At 35.2% G+C, this 12,703-nt stretch overlaps 1 protein-coding gene across 3 annotated transcripts in view; it reads left to right on the top strand.

Annotated features, from left to right (window-relative positions):
* Positions 1 to 12,703, top strand: part of LOC150092382 (cytosolic phospholipase A2-like) — a 341,574-nt gene that overhangs the window by 83,003 nt on the left and 245,868 nt on the right. For all 3 annotated transcript variants that reach the window (XM_090415055.1, XM_090415056.1, XM_090415054.1), the window contains exon 5: positions 11,971 to 12,117. In XM_090415055.1, coding sequence (XP_090271181.1) covers positions 11,971 to 12,117 — 147 coding nt within the window. The remainder of the gene's footprint in view (positions 1 to 11,970; positions 12,118 to 12,703) is intronic.

Genomic DNA, 12,703 nt, shown 5'->3' with positions numbered 1-12,703 from the left:
CAAACCTATACTACGTTTCATACCTTGGGTGGGTCAAGTTTTTTTTTTTCTATTTTTATCAATTTTATTTTATTTTTTACGTAGTCTGGAAACCCTGCTCTTGAGACTAAACATGAAACCTTTTCAAGCCACTTCAGTCCTCCAATACGGGGGTCTCACACTAGGCAATGAAATTCATCTCCCACATTTAGACAATGGAATCACCACTTTTTATCTCTGCTGATATACTTAAGACAATCCCTCAAGCCATAGGTCTGAATTGTCATCTATGCCAGTCCCAAGCCTGTATAAAAATAGGGGGGGGGGGATTGAGGTGGTGCCATACCTCCCTGTAAAAGGGGTTCACTGCCGTTGAATCACCACATGAAATGAAAATGAAAATCTCTGCTGGTCCTTCTGAGAATTACAGAAGTCTTCTGGGTTACAAATATACATAATGCATAGTATTACACACATCCGAAAGGAAAGGAAGTGTGCTTTGCATTATGTTATACTAAGGCAGTTGATGTGAAGTCATTAGTCTCTATATAAATTAGCCCAGTCATGAAGATACTTCACGTCAAACTTCATTGTTTGCTTACACTTGGATAAAGGATTAAACCTATAATATAATTTCTTGGCATTTTTAATTTATATTTACCATTAGTTAATAAAGCCAAGGAGGCTTATGATGTAAAGCCTTGAACTGATGAAAGCCTCAGTGAAGATCAAGACTAGTCTGGATAGTGGCCCTTTCCATAATGCATAGCAATATACAAACCTTAACATGTTCATATTGGTATTGGGCTATGCCTCACAAATGGTGTGCATCAAGCAGGAACTTTCTTAACCATTAGGTCTCTTTCCTTGTCCAGCAGGTACATTTTTCAAAGTTTTCAATATATGTGGCATACTAGTTACAATTTTTTCAGTAGAATTTTATTTTAAAAATTAGTATTTCTGAACTGTCTTAACAATATAGAAAAATCTAATGTAAATTCTATGTGATTTTCATAGAATTTAAATCTTTATTTGATTTTAAAAATTTAGAGGCATAGAAAAGAAGAATGAGAAAATCCTAATGAGGTGGAAAGAATACATTGAAGATCTATATGACAAGGAAAATACAGTAGACCAAATGAGTTGCCATTAGAAGATATAAAGAAGGTAAATGAAGATGATATAGGCCCAGAGATTTTGAAGGCAGAAGTAGAAATGGCCATTAAAGAACTAAAATGTGGAAAGGCAGAAGGAATAGATGAAATACCAGCAGAATTCCTGAAACAACTTCAGAAGAAAGGAACTGAAGAAATAACCAAAATAAAAATTTAATTTATAACAAAGGAGAATTACCAAAAGATTTTATGACTTTAATATTTATACCTATACCGAAGAAAAGCAATGCAGTGAACTGTAAGGATTTTAGAACAATAAACCTCATTTCCCATACATCAAAAATATTTATGAGAATCCTAACACGGAGAATTGCATCTAAGGTGGAAGAATTTTTTGGAGAAGATCAGTTTGGTTTCAGGAAGGGTAGGGGAACAAGAAATGCGATTGGACTGTTAAGAATAATAAATGAAAGAAGTCTGGAAATGAATAAAGAAGTTAACATCTGTTGTATAGATTTTGAAAACGCTTTTGACTTTGTAAAATGGGATAAAATGGTGGAAGTAATAGAAAAGGTTGGTATAGATTGAAAAGACAGAAGGCTAATTATTTCATTATATATGGGACAAACTGCCATGGTGAGAGACATATATGGTACAACAGAACCAGGTATCAATGGATGAGGAGTAAGACAAGGCTGTTCTCTGTCACCAATTTTGTTTAACACGTGTTCCGAAGTAATGTTAAAAGAAGCACTGGAGAATTCAGAAGAAGAAATACAGTTTGGAGGTAGACAGATATTTGTAATATGATACACAGATGACAAGGCATTATTATCAAATACTGAAACAGGACTACAACATCTGTTGAACAGATTACTGGAATCCTGTATCAATTATGGAATGAAAATTAACATAAGAAAAACAAAGGTAATGAAAATAGCAAAGAAAGAGGCAAATATGGATATCAGAATAAATGGGGAAAAATTGAATCAAGTAAAGACATTTAAATATCTGGGAAGTGTGATTAGCAGTGATGAAAGATGTAAAAGTGACATAAAAGCAAGAATAGTAATGGGAAGAGATGCCTTTAATAGAAAATGGAATTTATTCAGAAGTAAAATGGACAGAAACCTAAAGAAAAGACTAATAAAGTGTTATGTGTGGAGTGTTGCCGTCTATGCAGCTGAAACTTCGACATTGAAGAAAGAAGAAATTAAGATTTTGGAAAGCTTTGAGATGTGGATTCGGAGAAGGATAGAAAAAATCAAATGGACAGATAAAATAACTAATGAATTGGTCTTAAAAAGAGTAGAAGAAGAAAGAAGTCTGTTAAAGAGGATAAAAAAAAGAAAGGGAAACTGGATCGGACATATTCTGAGAAGAAATGGAATCATCAGAGATGCCATCGAAGGAAAAATAGATGGAAAAAGACCCAGAGGAAGAGTAAGGAAAACAATGCTAGATGACATGCTGAATGGAGACAGGTATGCAACCTTAAAAGAGAGGGCTCAGAACAGAAGAGAGTGGAAGGAAAGTTTTTGCTACTAGGAGAATAACCTGCTCAATTGCAGAATACTTAAGAAAAAGAAGATTATGCATGCCACTTGCTTCCACATGCACTAGATGTTTTATGAGAGAGGAGCATACTTGGCTTAATATCATGCTTTGTTTCATGTTGCACTGTTGTGGATGTTTTATCATTTTGATTGACTCCTTGAACAAACACTCTTGAGTTTTCTGCCACAATACTTCATGTTTGGTTTCTGTTGTATGTACTGTCATGTTTTGTGTTTTCTTTTTTTTCCATGTCTGAAATGTTTGGTGGATATATATATATATATCTCGACCTGCATGTCTGTCTGTCTTATGTGACATAACCCACAGTCACAGGCGATCTTGTAAATGCTAGGTTTCTTAAGTCGTGGATGGCTAAATTTCGGATGCCTAAGGAGATTAGAAATGTTATTGAGGAGATAGAAGGTGACCTTGATACCCTGTTGATGTTGTAGAAACTTTGAAATCTTGTCTGTGACAGACGAATACAGTGAGGAATTACTGATCCTCTGAAAACTTGTTTGTCATGTTCATCTGGTTGTTTGTTACCAGTCATCAAGTGTCTACATAGCACAAGTGTGCATTTCATTGCAAGTCTCTCTCTTTTTCAAATATTTACATTGTGATCATTACCTGTGTGTTACTACATACAACAAGTTGTTGTGTGTAGTTTAATACTAGCATTACAATTTCATCATATCCTCAATACCCTAGAAGCTTTTATAATGAAACCTGATCTCACTGTGATTTAATGCTCTTTAAAGTGAATAAATTTGAAAAATTATGCATTAGATAAAAAATGTTTTGTAACAGGCTTCCATGCCTTATAAGATGCCGAAATAATGATCTCATACCATGGTTTTTAGTGCTGCATTGCAAGGTTACCTCTAAATGAGCTTTGAGAGTTTACCTTTGGACAGAGATTGCCTTATTCATAAGATGCTTAAACGACATAAGAATGCAACTTTCTCAAATTGATGGCCAATCGTACACACTTTATTTAGAATTATTATCTTCTGTACCTGCTAATATTTGGAACAGTATAGACTCGCTTATGAAACTCTGAACACGCTTTCTCAAAGAAAGAATGGAGAAGAAACTCAAAAATCTGATTAATGAGAAGAGAAAACTGAAGGAGCATTTACCTCATAACAAACTAGTTGTTAATGTATCCTCATGCACACTATATGAATCTGAACTCAACATTCTGTCATGAGGTTTTCATTTTGCGTTTTTGCCAAGTAGGATTCCCAAGATGGATATCATGGCCAGTGTCAAGAAAGGACTTCAAAGAGAGAGTTCTGGAAGATATAGCAGACTTTATTTGCATAAAAACAGTTCTTCCATCCTTTTATAAGTAAAATTTCTACACAAAAACACTTCAAAAATGGAACAGTTAGCTCTAGAGAATATTGGACAGGATGAAAACATTAGGTTTGAAAGCTTATAAGTTATCATGGATGCAACATACATATGGGAAAAAAATGTAAATTCTACTAAATGATACAATACTTACACGATAATTGACTTCGATCCAATCCAACAGTATAACCACAAGACCAATAATTTGATTAATTGGCTCGAAGACATCTCATATCAAGACCCGCCCCCAGTTCCAAGAATTTATGAAACTCCAAAATATATGAGCAAGGTGTACCACTAAGATTTATTGTATATGCTAGATGTTCTCCATCTTCCTTATTGGCCAGGTATCTAACAAACCTGCTAAGCCCTTACATCACCAAAATAGACTCTTTTATAAGAAACATGACACTTCATTGAATGTACAAAATATCTTACAGTAGAACAAACTGACCTATTCATGAGCCTTGACATCACTAATTTGTTTATCAGTGTGCCTAGAGTAGAAACTATACATTTACTCCAAGATCTATCTCTACCAGATATCATGGAACTTTTTAACATTGTAACAACTGCCTTTAAATTCTAAGAGGAATTTTTTCAACTGAAGGAAGGACTAGCAATGGGCTCCTCTCTGTCTCCACTGCTCCATCTCTACTAACCAACTACAAGAATTTGCCTTCTGCCTAAACAGTTTCCATCTTAGTATTATATTCACTTTTGAATTAGAAAGCAATGGATCATTGCCATTTTAGACCTGCCTAACAGGTGTCCAGCAAAATAAATGAAGTTACTCAGTTTATAGAAAGACAACTCATATTGAATGATACATCACCCCTGCATGCCCAATTAGAAAGCTTAGTGAAGAATCACAGAAAAAGAGGCGAGCAATTGATCTTGAAACGAAGTTGCAAGTTATAAAGGAACACGAAGCTGGTAAGCCCGTCAATATGATTGCACATGACTGCGGATGGTCTCATTCTACAGTGATGACCATTTTGAAAAATAAGGATAAAATCGTCGAGGCTGGGAAAGGATCTGCTTCCATTAAATCGACGAGAGTGACGAAGCAAAGACAACCTCAAAAAAATTGTTTGAGGATGCCTTAATTAACTGTTATGCGAGTGAAATGAAAAGTTATTGTGTGAAAGAAAATGTAGAATTTGAATATAAAGAGCCAATAGGTCTTTATAGCTGAAACCAGTATGGGTAGTGACCTCCCACCATAATGTAATAACAGCATACATTTCCTAGGAAATGTGTTTTTACATTATGGAAAATACCAAGATTAGCGATCAGAACTTTCCCCACCTTTGCAACGAGTTGCCTGAGATTGTACTACGTACTAGGACTACTTGCATTAGCTCACGCTAGTAACCGCCGATACTTTTATAGTTTACTATATTCGGAATGAAAACTCTCTGATTCCAATCTTTGAGTTTCTATCTAAATATAATAATGTTTATATCGCCGAAATGAAGCCTATTGGCTCTTTATATTTAAGTAACTTAATGGTTGCACGTGTTTGACAACTCATATAGCAGAGTATATAAGTTCTTTTCGCTATACTCTTTGGTATTTATTTGGTCTAGCTACTCACTGATGAAGCCTCAAAAAAGGCTGAAACTGGTCTGGGTAGTGACCTCCCACCATAATGTAATAACAGCATACATTTCCTAGGAAATGTGTTTTAACATTATGGAAAATACCAAGATTAACGATCAGAACTTTCCCCACCTTTGCAACGAGTTGCCTGAGATTGTACTACGTACTAGGACTACTTGCATTAGCTCACGCTAGTAACCGCCGATACTTTCGGCATGAAACTCTCTGATTCCAATCTTTGAGTTTCTTATTCGGTTTTAAAACAATGTGGGATTTAATATCCCCTTAATTTGAATAATGTAGAATTTGAAGTTTTATTAATTCTAGATAATGCTCCAGGTCATCATCCATCTTATATGTCTTAAAGCAGTGATCTTCACCAACTTCAAGGTCATGTTTCTCCCTCCAAACACTACTTCATTGATCCACCTTGCAGTGTTTAAGGCTTATTATCTACGGAGAACTTTTTCATCAGCCATTTTTGCTACTTAAGGAAATGACCAGACTCTCATGTAATTCTGGGATGCATTCTATATTTATCATGCTATTAAAAATATTGCTGTGGCTTTAGATGAAGTGTCCTCTCAATGTATGAGTAGCATATGGAAAAAGACATTAAAAAGGTTTGTACATGATTTTGGAAGGTTGTATTAGTGAGCCTAGCAAATAATCTGAATCTCGAAGTGAATGATGATGACATAATTCAACTCATAGAAATCCCCCCCCCCGGAAGAGTTGACCAACGAAGGATTGGTCGAACTGGAGGAACAACTGTTGTAGAAGAGGAAAAACAAGAAAAGGAAGAAGGAAAAGAGAAAAGATGTAGTTAAACAATGTTCAGTGAAGGGTCTTTCAGAAATGTTCTTTGCAGTTAGCGATGTTCTCAAAATGGCTGAAGACATGGACCCCAATGTTGAACGCTGCTTAATAATAGAAACGAAAGTACATGATGCGTTTGCTTGCTATGAACAAATTTATGATGAAAAGAAGAAGAGGAATAAGCAAAGCACATTGGGCATTTTCATCATAAAAACAAACTACACCAGAAGAGCGACAGCCTGGTCCTTCACACTGGGAAGGTAATGAAGATGTGATTGTGGAGGAAGATTTGGATGATTATTCTCCTGTTTAATAGTGGCAGTAACACACAGTACAGTTTAATAATAAGCTTTAAAAATTAAAATGGCAGTATACTTATTAGGGTTAAGTCCCTAACTGCTATAACTCTAGTGATTTAATGTATCGACTTACGTCCGATTCGACTTACGTCCTGCTGGATGGAATGGAACCCGGACATAAGTCGAGGGATGACTGTATGTCTAAACATTTTAGGTGTGGAGGGAAAAAAAAAGAAAACACAAATCACGTTTGACAGTACATATAACAGAACCCAAACATGAAGTTTTGTGGTAGCAAACTGAAATCATCCGCATAGATTATAGTTTTTACTCATGAACATTCAAAGAGTCAGCAGAAATTTAAAACATCCACAATAGTGCAACAATAAAAAAATGCATGATATTACACCAAAGATGGTTCTCCCCCTCTCATTATATATCTAGCCCACATGGAAGCCATTGGCATGCATGATGTCACCAACCTTCAAGTATTTACATAGCACAATCATGCATTCCATTGTTACTCTCTTTTTCAAATATTTACATTGTGATTATTTCCTGTTTGTAGCTTAATTTTTTATTTTATTCACTATATCTCCTAATGATGTGAAAAAACACAGTTATTTCATTAAAGTAGTTCAGTGTCTGAATAAACATTTTTACTGTCTAGTTGTTCTTTCTGTTTTAATACTGGCATTACAATTTGATTGTGACCATATATTTTCAGCAATTGCAAACTTGAAATATGTTGTTGGACATTGTGTTTAGTGCTATTATAAAACTTCTACTTTGTTTTACCTTCAAGTAGGCATTCTAATGTCTCTGGAAGTGAAGGTGTTTTTCATTGTAAAGGGACAGTTTTGTTACAGGTGTTTATACTTATACTAATTACTGTAACTTTCACTGAATATAGTACTTGAACTCAGTTTGTGTCTGTACTGTATTTAGTGATACAATAAAACTTCATTAATTCATTCCTCCCTCCTACTTAATACTTCATTCTGCACTATAGCTCCAAGCTGTCTCCTAAGCTTTCCATAATCACCAGCTTTATAATTCCACATATATCTTTTCCTCATAAAAGTATTCATATGACTAAACGTATTCATATGGCCAAGTGATCACTTCATGATCACTCCCACTAACTGGAGGGAAGTGCAAAACTCCCACTCACAATATCTTCTGATGAAATGATCAGATCGAAAACTCTCGATGCTCGTGTGCCCTCCTTTACATAATGCCTAAGATAGTTGTCTCTCAAGAACTCAAGAAATTCATTTCCTTTATTCTTAAATGCTATTGCATTATTCCAATTTATACTTCCACAGTTAAAATTCACCCTTCCCTTGTTCACTAATCGAAGTTGCTTATACATTTCTTGGCCAATAGCAACATCTGACTAAATTTATTTATTTATTCTTATGTCCAAACCAGAAAGCCAATCCAGGGCCTCATCTGTCACCACTTAGATGTCCTGGAGGCCACCACCATGAAATTGGTGCCTTGGACAGTCATTCACAATAAGGGTGGTCTGATAGTCTCCATTTATGTAGTAGGTAGCCACATCTGTCCTGGTTAGTTCTGATCCTGTTGATAGATGACCAAATCTTCTTAGGAAGGGCAAAACTAGGCTGCGGAGCACACAGGGTTCTTCAACCAGGAAACCATTTGTTGGAAGATTATTAGACTATTGTTCTCTCCACGTGTCAGATGTTGATGGTAAGGCAGCTGAAGAGAGTTCATCCATGGACCAGAAAGGGTTTCATGATTTTAGGCGAATACTAGGTGGATTTATGAGAGTCTGGTGCAGGAGTGGGTTGCTCATTACTTTATTAAATACTTCAATCAAGGCTTGTCTTCTCTGTATATTTGGTGGAGCAATGTTAGATAGGATAGGCAGCCAGGGGGAGGGGGGTGCTGCTCAGTGTCCCACTAATTGTGCACATGGCAGAGTTTAGCTGGGTGTCTATAATGTTAGTGTGCGCACTTCTTTCCCAGACAGGAGCACAGTATTCTGCTGCAGAAAATGCAAGGGCTAGTGCAGACAACCTTAAGACATCAGCACCACAATCCCAAGTTGTTCCAGCAAGCTGTGAGATGGTATTATTTCTCATTTTAACTTTGTTGGTATAACTTGCTAAATAAACTCAATCAACAAAACTATTTCATCTCCCTTATTTTTTATGTGCCTGTCATTTGTAAATAAACCCAGCAATTCACTTTTAGTTCTATAACCAGTCTTGTTCATGCAGTTATTTTATTTTTATCATTATCACTCACAGTACTATTATTCTCATTTACAATACTTCAGTCTCATCAATTCCTCTCTTCTGATCTTTTTCTTCACCTCATACTTTCCCTGCTCTCGTGTTCACATCACTCTTTGCAGCAACAATTCTCTCTGACTGACTCGCAACAAATCCATTTAAATGCAACCGTCACTTTTGTACATTTCCATCATTCCCTCAAATGCATCCCATACATTTACAAACTCCACTCCCTTCTCCTCACACAGCTATGCCAATATTATTCATGAACCCTGCTTTTTCCATTTCAAAATTTTCCACCACTGATGGGGAAAAGAGAGAGAGAGAGAGAGAGGACTTTCCATTGCTAGTTCAAACTGTTGTTTGTAAGAAACGTTATTCCAATGAAAGAAATTAGATCAGAGGCACTGTTCAAACAATTTTGTGATGTCTGGTGGAGAAAGATCTTCCATAAGGTCTTACACATATTCACCAGAACATTAGTAAACAAAGATACTATGTCAAGACTAGTAAGGATGTCAGAAGATGATATTTCTATACTAGATGATCAGGCTGAATTCTTCATGTAAGAATCTAGGACCTGATGGTTCAGAGATAAGCAACTTCATAATCAGGAAGTGCATATAAGTCAGCGTGGCCATCCAGTGAGATGCCTTCCCAAACCATCACACTACTCAACCGTAAATATTCCTTCTACTGATATTAGAGGAATGATAACATGTCCCTGGTTTTCTCCAATCAGAGCACACTGGCATCACTTTGTAGAAGAAATCAGAACTATCTGTAAACAGTATACCGACCTCCATTGGTCTTGAGTCTAGCTGACATGGAGTAGCCCATTTCAAACATTCTCTCTTGTAGCGTGGGATAAGAGTACGCAGACTACTATCATCTAACATACAGACTGCTTTCCTGAAGCATTTTGTGCACATGGAAGTAGATGCCAATGCTCTGTAGCCAACACCAGATTAGAGTAGCACTCCTGTTTTGGCAAGCAGATAATCAGAGTATTCAACTGTGATCAACTGTGATGGATAATCATCCATCACAGTTGTAGTCCATGGCTTTCTTTCACTGTTGGAATTGAATCCACAGTCTGTGAACCACGGAATGACTCACTTGCAATCATCTGGCTATCTCCACCTGACTTTGGCTGACCTCTTTTTTTTGCAATGGCTTGCCATGTGAATCTATTAATTAAATAATGTCTTGCAGCCATATCCAAGAATTTTGTTCTCAGTCCAGACACAAAATGGAAAACCACTTGAAAATGACTGCTTTTATGCTGTGGTTCATTTGCATATAGAGTAGGCAGTGTCACTCATTTGTATACAATAACCAGACTCGTTGTTACTTTTTTTTTACATAATGACAATGTATCTGACTTTCATATGTCCTCTCCCTAAGTTATTGTGATTTTTCTCTTTGTTCCTTAATTTATGCAAAATAGTGTATACAGTGGTGGCTGGTGACAATAGAAACAGGTGGGGCCAGGTACCAAAAACAACTTAATTTTTTTATATTTATATAGTGGGTTCTATTATTGATTTATAGAACCCACTATATAAATATTGATTGATTTATTATTTCTATTACAATAATGTTTAGTCAGAATACACTGATGCAGTGAGCTATTAATTTTTTTAAATTGTTAGGATGTAACATATATGGGCTCAACATATTAATAACATGAACACTCGAAAGATTTGCAGTTGCTGGCATAGCTCAACGGACTAGAGCAAAAAAGAAGAAATTCAACGGACTAGAGCAATGAACCGGAAATCCAAAGACGCTGGTTCAACTCCAGCTGGCCGCCCTGCAAAATGTTTTCATTTTTCAAGTGTTAAAACAAAAAAAGTTATTATTTCTATTATTTTATAAATCAATGTCTAAACTTCCGAGATTCCGAGAAATAATGAGAAACATTTTTCCACTAAACTATCGATTTTGTTCATAGTTAAAATGTACTGTTTATGGATGTAATAAAAATTTAAACTTTAAAATAAATTATAACAAAAAACAACAACAATAATTAAATACACTAAAAACAATAAAACAGATCAACAACGAGAATAAATAATAAGACAATGAAAGAATCGCCTGCTATTTACATACAAACGCAGTAACTGGGCCAGACTAAACTGGTCCCAAGATAAGCATTGTGCCAATAAACAAATATGATCGCTAGTGCACATGCTTCACAATCAAAGAATTGCGTGCTATGTATGTACGTGAAAATACAGTGACTGGGCCAGACTAAACCGGCCCCAAGATAAGCGTTGCGCCTGGTAAACAAACACGATCGCTAGTGCACTTGCCTCATACATGCCCTGTGTTCTACACGTATAAAATAGGGCCAGCCATGGCTGGCCCCAAAGACCGTACTAAGTCGCATTATACAATATTGCCACAAAATACTACAGTAATTTTTTTATTAAACAATAAAACGTGTTGGAAATAGATCAAAAAATAATAATTACAAAAAACATATTTTTTAAAACTGCAATTATTGGGCTGGTTATACAAATATAGGTGGGACCCGGCTCCTATAGATGAGCCGCCCCTGAGTGTATGTGTAACAAGCAAAACACCGTTAATTCTAATAGTTTGATGTAAAATGTTTATATTATATAATTTTTTTTTTAAAAACTGTATAATAAGCCTAGTATTTATATAATATATATAGTATTATAATATATAAAAAGGTTTAATTATATTATTTTAGTTTTAGAATTATATTTCCTACATTATTCTTTTTTCAATTATGTAAAAATGGACAAAAGAACAAACTACAATAAACATTGACATCATCACATTGCTAGCACACTTGATTAAATAAAGTATATGATGATGATGATGTTGCTTTGCAAATAGATGGACAGACAAGCACATTATTATTACCTGACTGCATATGAATTTCTTCCTTTTTAATTTTTGAATTTCAACAATTGGTTTACATTTTGTTTACAGTAGATACTCCAGATCCATATGTGATTCTAAGAATTCCAGGCACACCAAATGGGAAGAAACGAACAAAAAATATTGACAATTGTATTAATCCTAAGTGGGAGGAAACTTTTACTTTTGTTATCGATCCTGATAAGAAAAATGAACTGGGTAAGTGTCTGAATGTCAGATATTCATGAAAACAAACTTAGGATAATTTTTGTCATTACTTTCAAAATAATATCAAATTCCTTTTTCAGGCTCATCTTTATTTATTTATTATTTTTTTTTTTCTCTCACAAGATTAACAGCAAAAAGATAACTTTCAAAATGCTAACTTTGAAGTGAGTGTTATTTTCAGAGGTGGTAATGTTTCCAGTGTACTGATTAGATATTAAAGGAACCTTTCAGAATAAAATGCCCTTTTGTGATTAAATGATTAAACAAACATCTGAGTTGAGATACTCTTTGTATGATAATTTCACGTAATGATGTAATATTTTACACTACCATTTCTCACATTATAGTCTTAGAAATCATTGTCCAACTTAGTTAAATTTTTAAAAAAATCCTTTTATGCCCAAAGGGAGTTCACAGAATGCTTTCAGTCCTAACTGACTTTTGGAAATCAGTGAGTGGCTGGTCACTACCCTTAGTGTAGTTGAGTTTAGGACTACTAACTGTTTCAAGACATTTGGGACAAGAGTATGGCAAACAACTGTTAGAAGCTTGTGTTTCTGATCATAATTGTCTGAAA

The sequence above is a fragment of the Typopeltis vanoorti genome, chromosome 26, assembly GCF_054136105.1.
Source record: "Typopeltis vanoorti isolate ZY-2024b chromosome 26, IOZ_Tvanoo_1.0, whole genome shotgun sequence".
Taxonomy (NCBI): domain Eukaryota; kingdom Metazoa; phylum Arthropoda; class Arachnida; order Uropygi; family Thelyphonidae; genus Typopeltis; species Typopeltis vanoorti.
This window is presented reverse-complemented; position numbering and strand designations above follow the sequence as displayed.